Here is a 12,473-nt window from a genome sequence, read left to right on the forward strand (position 1 = left end):
GTAGGGTCTGTCACTAATATGAGGTAGAGAGATAAAACTGACTGATGTTCTGGAGAGGCTGAGCCCTCTAGGTTTCAGGACTTATCTGGTCCAGGGACCCATCTGGAAAATTACACTAGTGCATGGAACCCTTATGGAATCTTATATATTGCCCTAGGTGTTCTGTTGAGTTGTCTGAACTCAGTCTTTATGTGGTTTCCCTTGTATGTGGTGAGTTGTTTTTCTCCTACTGTTTTGAGGACTTTCTGCTTCTCTTCAACATTTGATGGTCTGATTAGTATGTGTGTTGGAGTAGACCTATTTGGATTTATTCTATTTGAGGCTCATTGGACTTGTTTGATTTGTATATTTATGTCTTTTATAAGGGTTGGAATATTTTCCCCCATTATCTCCTCAACTAATCTTCCTGGTCCTTTATGATTCTCTGCTCCTTCTGGGACACCAATGATTCTTATATTTGTACCCTTCATATTGTCCATCATTTCCCTGAGATCCATTTCCAATTTTTCCGTCTTTTTTTCCATTTGTTCTTTTGTGCATTTGAATTCAATTGTCCTGTCCTTTCATTTGCTTATTCTTTCTTCTGTCTCTTCAAATCTGATGTTGTGTTTCTCTAGTATATTTTTAATTTGGTCTGCAGTACATTTCACCTCTGTGAGATCTGCTGTTTTTCTGTTTATTCTTTCAAATTCTTCTTTATGCTCTTCTAGTGTCTTATATCCTTTATATCATTAGCTAACCCGTTGCTTTTATTTAGAAGATTTGTATGAACATCTTTGATTAATTGTTCCAGAATCTGTGTCGCCTCCAGTGTTTTGATTTGTTTATTTGGCTAGACCATATCTCCCTGCATCTTCATATACTTTATGATTTTCTCTTGGCTTCAGAGCATTTGATTTTCTTGATAGGGTTATTTTCAAAGTTAATTTCCCTCCCTCATCTAAGGTTTTGTATTTGGTAGGATTTAGGTCTTCTTTTATGCTTGGTTTATCAGTAATTCCCCACCAAACTTCGGCCTGGTCCTCATGCAGGGGATGCAACTCTGTTTGATCTGTTTAAAGCTAGACACATAGGTAGTTTGCCAGAGTGCAGTTTTCGTTTCTTCCCAGTAAGTGGTGCTCTTGGACCTCCTCTTTCCTTCGGGCCCACCTCTTCCAGACTGCTGCAGCTGGCTGAACTGGATGGAAACCCGCACAATTCAAGCCAGGTCCACTGGTGCACGCTGAAGGCCGCCAAACCCAGGGCTGGGTGGTGATGTTGTGCACCTCAGCAGAGATTCCACTTGTAGGCCCAGTGGGTGTGGTGGTCCCCAGGCTCCCACTTGGAATGACCTTAACCTGTGGGTCTGGGTATTTCAGTTGCCTCTGTCCACAGCCAACCCAGGGGCATGGGACACGAGTACAGCTTGCTTCCTTGTCCCCACCTCTCCATCTATACACTCCTGAGGGCTCCAGGCCTCCGTAGGGAATGGGGAGCGGTAGGCTCTGTGCACTAGCTGGATAGTCTCTGTGCACAGGGAAACAAACCTGCTGGTTTCTGGGAGCTCCAGGAGTTCCTGGCTGCCAAGCTAGCTGTGCGGGCAGGCAGGAGTGCAGGGGTGCTCTGCTCATTTGGGACTTGTGCTTTCCTGTGCGCAACTATTGTCCCCAGTGGAGTCACAACCAAGCACATTCATCCCATTCCCTCCATCCAAATTCCTCTGCTTTTTCATCCGGTACCTCCCTATATAGTGTAGAAGACCCTCTCCGGTCACTTGCACCCTGGAACTGCTGTCTCAGTCATTTTTCTGTCACTTCTCTAGTTGTTCTTTGGAGCAGGTGTGAAGTCAGCCTATCTAATTCCACCATTTTCCTGGAAGTCCAGTCTTTAACTTATTTTTATTTTTTATTTTTTTGTATCATTCCATTCTACATATATAATCAGTAATTCTTAATATCATCACATAGTTGCATATTCATCATTTCTTAGAACATTTGCATCTATTTAGAAAAAGAAATAAATAGACAACAGAAAAAGAAATAAAACGATAACAGAGGAAAAAAGATTATACATACCATACCCCTTACCCCTCGCTTTCATTGATCACTAGCATTTCAAACTAAATTTATTTTAACATTTGTTCCCCCTATTATTTATTTTTATTCCTTATGTTCTACTCTTCTGTTGATATGGTAGATAAAAGGAGCATCAGACACAAGGTTTTCACATTCACACAGTCACATTGTGAAAGCTATATCATTGTTCAATCATCCTCAAGAAACATGGCTACTGGAACACAGCTCTACATTTTCAGGCAGTTCTCTCCAGCCTCTCCACTACATCTTGGTTAACAAGGTGATATCCACTTAATGCATAAGAATAACCTCCAGGATAACCTCTCGACTCTGTTTAGAATCTCTCAGCCATTGACACTTAGTCTTATTTCACTCTTCCCCCTTTTGGTTGAGAAGGTTCTCTCAATCCCTTGATGTTAATTCTCAGCTCATTCTAGGGTTTTTCTCAGTCCCTTGATGCTGAGTCTCAGCTCATTCCAGGATCTCTGTCCCATGTTGCCAGGAAGGTCCACACCCCTGGGAGTCATGTCCCACGCAGAGAGGGGGAGAGTGGTGAGACTGCTCATCATGTTGGCTGGAGAGAGAGGCCACATCTGAGCAACAAAAGAGGCTGTCTTGGGGGTGACTCTTAGGCCTAAATTTTAAGTAGACTTGACCTATCCCTTGTGGGGTTAACTTTCATATGAACAAACCCCAAGACTGGGGGCTCAGCCTATTAGCTTATTTTTTATTTGTTGTTTGTCTTTTTATCATAGGATTTTCTTATGTAATCTCTTTCAGACTCCTTTTTTCATATGTTTGTGGCATAACTCCCTCCCTCCTCCTCCTCCCTTCTGTGACTTGCCTTTTCATGATCTGAGTAGTGCCCTTTTTTTAGGGGTGGTGGTGGTGCGTGGGTCAGGAATCAAGCCCAGCTCTCCTGCATGGCAGGCAACACCCTGCTATTGACCCACTCATGCACCTGAGTAGTACCTTCTGATGAGCAGAAGTTGATGACTCCAATCTGTCCAGCCTTTTCTGTTATGCTTGGGTCTTTTGTCTCCCATCAGAAATAATAGCCTGTCCCAACATAATGAAGATAGTCTCCTGTGTTTTCTTCTAAAAGTTGTATAGTTTTAGCTTTCACATTTGGATCTGTGATTTATCGCAAATGGATTATTGTTTGAAATAGGGGACAAGATCCATTTTTTCTGTGTCTTTTATATGCTTGTTGAAAAGACATTTTTTAAAAAGACATTACTTTTCTCACTGAATTATTTTGGCACATTTGATAAAAATTAATCGACAGTATGTGTGCAGATCTATTTTGTTTCTCTCCATTATGTTCAGTTGATCTGTGTCTGTATTGTGCCGCTATCAAATATGGACACATAGTAATAGTAAAAAAAATACCTGTCCTGAAATCAGGTAGTGCTGGACTTCTAAATTTATTCTTCTTCAAGATTCTGTTAGCACTCTAGATTCTTTGCCTTTCCACACAAATCATAAAACCAGCTTACTAATATTTATTTTTACAGGATGTCAGACTTACAGGGGAGTTGCAAAGTGCAGTACAAAGATTTTCTATATATTCTTCACCCAGATTTGCCAAATGTTAACACACACATATGTATTTTTTTTCTGAGCTGAGAGTAAGTTGCATATAGTAATGTCCCTTTACCCCTACATACTCCAGGGAGTATTTCTTAAAACAACAAAGACATTTTCTTAATATTACTAGACATTCTAACAACATTTTTTAACAGTTGGCAAAATTAGAAAATTAACATTGATCTGACACTATCATCTGATCTCAGACCTTATTCACATTCCCTCAACTGTCTCTATAATATGCTTTATACCAAAAGAAAATTCGGACTTATGCATTGCATTAGGTTGTCCTGTCTCCTTGGTTTCCCTGCGTCAGGAACAGTTTCTTTGACTTTTTTGTATTTCACACCACTGACATTTTTGAAGAGTACAGAGTAGTGATTTTATAAAATGTCACTCGTGGTATGTAATGTCTCATGTTTCCTTCTGGTTAAATGCAGGTTAATCCCGTGTGGCCAGAACCCACAGAAGTGATGTGTTCTCAGTGCACCTTTTCATGAGGCGCATACTATTGACTTGCTCTGTCACTGATGATGTTAATTTTGTCACTTGGTTAAGGTGGTAACCCAGGTTTCTCTGCTGTAAAATAACTGTTTTACCCTTTGTAGTGAATAAGTGTCATGTGGGGAAATATTCTGAGACTATGTAAATATCTTATTACTTCTCAAACTTGCACCCTCTAGTTTTAACTTTTGCCAATGATTCTGGCCTAAGATGCTGTTCTAAAGCTTTCTTTTTAAATTTAATTTCCAAGTTTGTTTGTTTGTATATTGACCTTTTGTGCTGGAACCTTGGTAAATTAATTCATTTACTAATTCTAGTAATGTTGTGTAGAGTCCTCAGGATTTTCTACATAGTTTTATGTTGTCTGTAAATAAAGACAGTTTCCTTCCTTTCCAAACTATATGCCTTTTATTTATTTTGTAAATATTTTTTTTTACCATACGCCTTACCCCTCCCTTTCATTGATCACTAGCATTTCAATGCAAGTTTGTTTTAACATTTGTTCCCTCTGTTATTTATTTTTATTCCATATGTTTTACTTGTCTGTTGACCAGGTAGATAAAAGGAGCATCAGGCACAAGGTTTTCACAGTCACACACTCACATTGTGAATGCTTTATCATTATACAATCATCTTCAAGAAACATGGCTACTGGAACACAGCTCTGTATTTTCAGGCAGTTCCCTCCAGCCTCTCCATTACATCTTAAATAACAAGGTGATATCTACTTAATGCGTAAGAATAACCTCCAGGATAACCTCTTGACTCTGTTTGGAATCTCTCAGCCATTGACACTTTATTTTGTCACATTTTGCTCTTTCCCTTTTGGTCAAGAAAGTTTTCTCAATCCCTTGATGCTGAGTCTCAGCTCATTCTATGATTTCTGTCCCACATTGCCAGTAAGGTCCACACCTCTGGGAGTCATGTCCCACGTAGACAGGGGGAGTGCAATGAGTTTGCTTGTTGTGTTGGCTGGAGAGAGGCCACATCTGAGCAACAAAAGAGGCTCTGTTGGGGGTGACTCTTAAGCCTAATTTTAGGTAGGCTTGATCTGTCCTTTTGTGGGGTTAAGTTTCATATGAATAAACCCCAAGATTGGGGGCTCGGCCTATAGCTTTGGTTGTCCACACTGCTTGTGAGAATATCAAGAATTCAACTTGGGAAGTTGAATTTTCCCCGTTTTTCACCATTTCCCGAAGGGGACTTTGCAAATGCTTTTTATTCACTGTTCAAATCACTCTGGACAAACCAACAAAATCTCATGCCCTACGCAAGGTTCTATGTACTTATGGTGTTCAGTTAAGCTGTCTACATAAGTTATATTAGGAAATGTACTAGTCAAAATATAAATTTTGTGCCAAATAAACATTTTTTGCTTTAGTCTCACACATAAGTTAAAATTTTTAAATATTAATTACTATCAATTTTCAACACCCTGCAGTAATGACATTCCTATGTTCTTCCTCATGCAAAAACAATTTTTTAAATTTGTACATTTAGTCACTATCATTATACACTCTAGGTATTCCTAGATTATACCATCTCAGTTTTTATCATCTATCTTTTCTTTCTTTCATTTGTGCCCCCAGCCCTCCTCCCTCTATCATTCTCACATTCAGCTTCATTCAGTGTTTTTTTTTTTTTTAAGAGAGAGGGAGGAAGGGAAGGAAAGACAGAAAGGGAAACATTTTTTTTTTTTAAACATTTTCTTGTTTTATTATATTTTGTTTGTTTGTTTGTTTTTTACATGGGCTGGGGCCGGGAATCGAACCGGGGTCCTCCGGCACGGCAGGCAAGCACTCTTGCCCGCTGAGCCACCGCGGCCCGTCCTCATTCAGTGTTTTAACATAACTGTATTACAATTAGGTAGTATTGCACTATCCATTTCTGAGTTTTTACAATCAGTCCTGTTGCACAGTCTTTATCCCTTCAGCTCTGATTACCTAATATCTTACCCTATTTCTGTCTCCTGATGGTCTCTGTTACCAATGAAATTCTCCAAGTTTATTCACTAATGTCAGTTCATATCAGTGAGACCATATAGTATTTGTCCTTTTGTTTATTTTGTAAACATTTTTAAATTGTAAAATATAATGTGTATACAAAGCAAAGAGAGAAAAGAGCAATAATTTTTAAAGTATACTTCACCAAGTATTATAGAACAGATCCCAGAGTTTGTCATGGCTACCATTCCACCATCTCAGATTTCTCCTTCTAGCTGCTCCAAAACTCTGGAGGCCAGAAGGAATATTAATAGTGATTCAACAGTATATGCCTTTTATTTTGATTTTTCTTACCTTACTGCACTGACTGGTATTTCTATTGCAGTGTTAAACAAAGTGATAAGTGAACATCCTTGCCTTGTTCTTGACCTTAGGGGGAAAGTGTAGAGTCTTTCACCATTAAGTATGATGTTAATTGTAGGATTTTTTATTATAGATGTCCTTTGCCAGGTTGAGGAAGTTGTTTTCTATTCCTAGTCTATTTAGAGTTTTGTTCATGAATGTATGTTGAATTTTATCAAGTCCTTTTTCTTTTCCACAGAGTACACTGTAACAAATGTAGTGTCCTATAACAAACATTTTTATTCTTAAGTTTATGTAAGTCAGCAGATTTTAGGACTGTTAAAAAAAAGTTTTCTGCTCTTCTTGGCAAACACATTTAGATCAAAACTATTGTGATGAAAGCAAAATAAACACAATTTTAGCTAAACTTTTATTCTATGTGGTATGTGAATATTTATGTCTTTGCTTATCTATCTGTCTAGCCCAGGGCTTTATCCTCTCATAGTCTCAAAACACCTATGTGAAAACTCTCCCATTCTTTCAAAGTTTTTAATGAAAGTTCTGAAGAAGTCTCAGGTTTCATTCGTACTTTCTAGCCAAGATGAAATTAAAGACTCCAGGGATTGTAATGTTCAGTTCCACCTAGAGTCTAGATGTGGCTAGAAGAACCAAGAAAGACAAGAAAAAGGGCGGAGCAGAGGTGGGTATCATTGGTGTCAACTACAAATTAAGTGTAAGGCATACATTGTAAAAACTAATACCACTGTTTACAAAATCAACTATAAGTTCTCTTTTTGTTCCCCTCCACATTCTACAAAGGAGAGTCATAAACTTTTGAGGTTAGCACAGTCTAGAGATTAAAGATTTAATTCCAGAGTCTTAAAGACAGTGTTGGGTAATAAAACAGTCTGACAACCTGAGTTGTTTTCCCTTCACAGTGAGTGGAAGGAAAGTACATTCTGGGGAAATCTATCTCTTAGTAGTGTTAGCAGCTGCCAACTAGTTTGTGTTGTTTGGGTAGTTAGCTAACTCCTTCATTTAGTTACTAGATGATAAATTCAGCTCCCCTGCAAGCTTGAAGGCCTTTCATAAACAAGTATATCAAGGCCAGGCAGATGTCTTTCATCTACACAATTTTCTTTGTCTTTGATGTTTCCTTTTCCCAATCAGAGCTGGGTACAAAGAAGTATATAATTGTTTTTCTCTGAGTTCATGAATGTCGCAGTGTGTCAATTAGAAAAGGAAAGGCTAAATAAGTAACTGAGTACACCTGATTAAAAGTGGCTTGCTACATATGAACATTTATTGTTTCTGTAGAAGAAGAACTAGCATTAGGCAGACCAAGAGTTGATGTGGCAGCTTAACTGCATCAGGGAGCTGGATCAGCATCTCTTGATTCTCCCAGACTTGCCCTCATGATCCAAAGATGACTGTTTTTGCTCCATCCATCACCTAATCACATTCAAAGCAGGAAGTGGGGGAGGAGGTAGAGTAGCCTCCAGACATCATATTGGCTGGAACTGGTCATGTGCTCAACTTTGGACCAGCCACTGGCAGAACAAATGAGCTTGCTATGATCTATTGTGGTTCATCCCCTGGGGTTGGGCACATAGCTGTTCCACTCTCTTTCATAACCACATGGAAATTTTTGATTGTCATTTGTTCCTTCATCATAATGTCAACATCTCTGTTTAATTCTAGTAAACATACCTATTTTATATTCTGTCCCTGATAATTTCAGTAGATGTAGTCTTTGTGGATCTGAGTCTGCAATTTGTGGTTTCTGATGATCCTAAGTCATGGTAGCTTATTTCCTCATAGGGCTGTTTACCTTCTTGTTAATTTATCTTCTTTGGGACTGTATCTTCGGGAATTCTGTGAGAAGTTGGTTTGAAGTACCCTCCTCTAAAAGGCATCCACAATAATACCCACATGGGGCCATTTAATATTTTCAGTTTTGTTTTTTTTCCCCACACATATGGGTAGTATGAATTTTGGCTCTAAATCCTCAAGAATATAGACTTGGAACTAGTAATTCTCCAGAGAGCATATTTAATTTTTCTCTCTGCTGTTCCTAAGGCTAAGACAGGCAGGCATCCTGCTGACTTTCTCCACAAGGACATTTTCTCCACCTACCCACTGAGGCTGCCGCCCTCGAGGGGTGCCCACTTCTGTGCTGTGGTGTGAGTCTCTGATAGGATGCTCATCCTAGCTGGGAGCCCAGCTTGGTCTCCTGTGGCCCCACCCCCAGGCCCCACATAGAGCCCTTTAAACCTCAACTCTGTGCCACCCGGGAGGCACGAAGGCAAGCACCAAGCACAGGGTCCCATTGGGATTCTGGCACTACACCGCTGATTTTAACAGAGAATTTAATATAAAGAATTAGTAGTTAGGTATTGAAGAACTGAAAAGGCGACAAGAGAAGACTAAGATACTGTAAAGAAGTAACTGTGGGGAGCAGCAGCCACTCCTCAGGCTGGGGGAGCAAAAGGAGGAGGTTCGAATTACTGAAATGTAGCCACTTAGCAGCTTGGAGGGGGAATGGAAACCTAGACCCTGAGGAGGGGCACCCGCCGGCCAATGTCCCTGAGAGGGGGCAATGAGGCCAGCTTTGCAACTTTGGGAAGCTGCAAATTGGGGTCCTGCTGTGGCAGGAGCTGTTGGGTTGGGGGGTGCAGAGCCTGGCTGGGGCTGAGAATAGAAGACAGGAGCCAGCTGGCCGGGCTCAGTCCTGCAGCCTGGCAGCCCCCCTTTGGCGCCCTCTGTCGGCTGTAGGAGGGTGGGTGTGGAGCTGAGTGACAATCACTTCATAAATGGCGTAGCTCCCCTACACTCTAGATTCTGCGATCTCACTTCTGGCCTCCAGTAATTCCCCTTGCCTTTCCTTTGGCTTGGCCTAGTGTTTCCAACAGGTATTTTACTATTGTGCATATTCTCTACTGGGAGGGTTCCTTAGGACATCTCGCTGCTGTATTGTTAGAAATAGATGACTAGGGAAAGGTTTAAGAAGGACCTTTCAGACATAGATGTCAGAAAGATCCCTCTAGGCTTGTGTCAGGGAAGGTCTGGAGCCCAGAAACCAAGGAGGTCTCCAGAGACAGTGAGGCTCAAGCTGAATCCAGGGACTCTATCAGCTAGGGGCTGCTCAGGCCCCCTGCCCTGCTCCCCAACCCCTAGGAGGTCTCGGATGAGCCAGTCTGCTTTGGTTCTCACTGGCTGTGCCCTGCTTCTCCCACCCAGGTCCTTCTGGTCACCTCATCTTTCATGTCCCCTTCTGAGAGCCGCAGTGGCTCAAACCCCAACCGCGTTCGCATCTTTGGGTCAGACAAGTTGGTTCGGGCGGCAGCTGAGAAGCGCTGGGACCGTGTCAAAATTGTTTGCAGCCAGCCCTACAGCAAGGTACCTATGGGAGGGGCTGGGGGCACAGATTTCTCGGTCTTGGGAGAGGAGGGAGCTGAGGGGCCCATGTTTGAGTCCCATTGGGCTGGGAGGCCTGGAAAACTGACTTCCTCCTGGGGCTCTGGGGTTGCCGAGGCCCACATTCTCCAAGCCGCTTGGTGACCTGCCAAGTTTGATGGGACAAAAAGTCATTGACATTCCCAAGATAGAGGCTGAGTTTCCTGGAGGAGGTTTAGAAAGAGTGGACTCAGGATCTCAGAGAGGTAGGAATTGTGGAGAGGGCCTCTAGCTAGTTAGAGAGGTGATCTAGGGCAGCAGTCTAGTAGTAATTCACATCAGACCACTGGGTTCACATCTTCGCTACACCACATCTTACTTTGCGACCTTCGGCAAGTGGCTTAACCTTTCTACACCTCAGTGTCTCAGTTCTTACAGGGTTGCTGGGTTAAGGGATGCTAAGCCGTGCTAACTGTGAGACCTAAGTGTGTAATGGCATCACACAAGAGAAGTAAATACTCATGGGGTGGAGGGGGGTGGGTTCAGTCAGCTAGCTGGCTTCTGGCTCCTTCCATTGCATGGCTCTGCATCCAGCTAGCCAAAGGGAAAAGTTTAGAGCATGAGAGACCTTCCTGTGTTCTGGAACTACCTGTAGTACTCCCTTACCATTCCATAGGCAGAAATGTGGGGGGAATGGATTCATGTGGACACACAGCAGTCCTGACCAGCTGCTATGAGATCTAAACGAGCTAATAAGTAGAAAGGGCTTGGGAACCAAGCCTGACCCAGAGTTAGTACTGTTTATAGCTTGAAGGGTCATATCGTCATTGTTATCATTGGGGTGCCTACCCAGATGTGTGTCCATAAGAGGGGAAGAGCCAGAAAGGGATTTCCGTAAGTTAAGAAGCTTAAGGACCCAGGTCTTCTGCACCCACCTTGGGAGCTAAGCTCTGGGGTGTCAGAGGCTCCTGACACCTACTCCTCCTTTCCCAGGATGCCCCCTATGGCCTGAGTTTTGTACGGTTTCACAGCCCCCCAGACAAAGATGAGGCCCCCCCAGAGTTCTCATCCCAGGTAAGCTATACCTGCCACTCCCCAGAGGCTTCCCTGTCCCCACCTCTTCACCCCTACCTGCCAATAGCCCACCTGCTGTACTGACCTTGTGGGACCATAGAAGGTGACCAAGCTTGGCCAGTTCCGTGTGAAAGAAGAGGATGAGAGTGGCAACTCCCTGAGACCAGGGGCTCTCTTCTTCAGCCGGGTCAACAAGACATCCCAAGGTGCGTGCAGAAGACCTGGGTCCTGAGGTAGGAAAGGGCTGGGGCTTGGACTACTAGACCACTTCAGGGTTTGTGAGCAACACTCTCTGTCCCATGGAGAGGTGCTGACAGTTCTCAGGGCCAAGCCCCATCATACCAGATACACCTTTTTTCTCAATAGCCACAGCCAGTGACCAGGCAGGACCCAGCTATGCAGCCGCTACACTCCAGGCCTCCAGCGCCACCTCCTCAGCCCCCCTGGCCTCCAGAGCTGTGGGTAGTACCTCCAAAGTAAGATCATCAGATCCTGGTGGGGTGGAGGAGAGAGAAGCCAGAGGCCTCATCCTACTCTTGCCCCCTCAGCCTCAGGAGTCCCCTAAGGGGAAGAGGAAGTTGGATTTGAACCAAGAAGAACAAAAGATTCCTAGCAAACCATCAGCCCACCCCTCACCACCTGCCCTCAAGAGACCCAAATGTGAGTAAAGCAGATGCCTTTTCCAGTTGGATAAAGGAGTCTGGGGGCCTGGACTCCTGTATCCAAAGGGAGGAGGGGCTGGGGGCCTGGTCTGAGGGAGGAGGGGCTGGGGCTTAGTCACAGGTTGGTTGATGCTAACTGAATCCTACTCTTTGGCCTCCCCAGTGCCTGCTCCCGCCCGTACCCCACCCTCAGTCCCAGTCCCTGCTGCAGTGCAGGGGGCCATGCCAGGGAAGCCCCGGGGAGAAGGCACCAAGCCCAGGGGACCCCGAGCTGGCCCCCAGGAGCTAGGGAAGATCCTTCAGGGTGTGGTGGTGGTGCTGAGTGGCTTCCAGAATCCTTTCCGCTCAGAGCTCCGGGACAAGGCTCTTGAGCTGGGGGCCAAGTATCGGCCAGATTGGACCTCAGACAGTACCCACCTCATGTAAGTGTGTGCCCTTCTCCTCCCTATGCTCCCCACCCACTTTTCCCCCATCTCTCACTGTCCACCCCTCTTGCTGTCTCTCTGCCTGTCTCTCTTTACTTTGTCTTCCCAGTTCTCTGTATCTCCTGCCTCTCTTTCTCTTTACTTCCTCCATCTCTCCCTCAGCCTTCCTGTCTTGTTTTCTGTCTCTTTCATATCTCCCTGTGTCTCTCTCTTTTTCTCGCTGTGACTTCTTCGTTCCCCTTCACCCCTCAGATCATAACTTACTGACCCCCTCCATCCTACCCCCACAGCTGTGCTTTTGCCAACACGCCCAAGTATAGCCAGGTCCTGGGCCTCGGAGGCCGCATCGTGCGTAAAGAGTGGGTGCTGGACTGTCACCGCATGCGTCGGCGGCTGCCCTCCCAGAGGTGAGGCCCCACTGCCCATGCATGTCACACATGTGCACATTCACAGACACACACACACACTCACACACACCCCACC

General features: G+C 43.9%; 1 protein-coding gene across 5 annotated transcripts in view; it reads left to right on the top strand.

Annotated features, from left to right (window-relative positions):
- The window catches only part of XRCC1 (X-ray repair cross complementing 1), a 63,788-nt gene that overhangs the window by 42,777 nt on the left and 8,538 nt on the right, over window positions 1-12,473 (top strand). For 3 of the 5 annotated variants that reach the window (XM_077131629.1, XM_077131627.1, XM_077131626.1), the window contains exons 4-10: window positions 9,674-9,832; window positions 10,823-10,903; window positions 11,004-11,109; window positions 11,267-11,379; window positions 11,452-11,563; window positions 11,729-11,987; window positions 12,281-12,397. In XM_077131629.1, the coding sequence (XP_076987744.1) occupies window positions 9,674-9,832; window positions 10,823-10,903; window positions 11,004-11,109; window positions 11,267-11,379; window positions 11,452-11,563; window positions 11,729-11,987; window positions 12,281-12,397 (947 nt within the window). The remainder of the gene's footprint in view (window positions 1-9,673; window positions 9,833-10,822; window positions 10,904-11,003; window positions 11,110-11,266; window positions 11,380-11,451; window positions 11,564-11,728; window positions 11,988-12,280; window positions 12,398-12,473) is intronic. The other 2 variants (XM_077131630.1, XM_077131628.1) reach the window with 1 other exon arrangement.

The sequence above is a fragment of the Tamandua tetradactyla genome, chromosome 16 (genome assembly GCF_023851605.1).
Source record: "Tamandua tetradactyla isolate mTamTet1 chromosome 16, mTamTet1.pri, whole genome shotgun sequence".
NCBI lineage: Eukaryota > Metazoa > Chordata > Mammalia > Pilosa > Myrmecophagidae > Tamandua > Tamandua tetradactyla.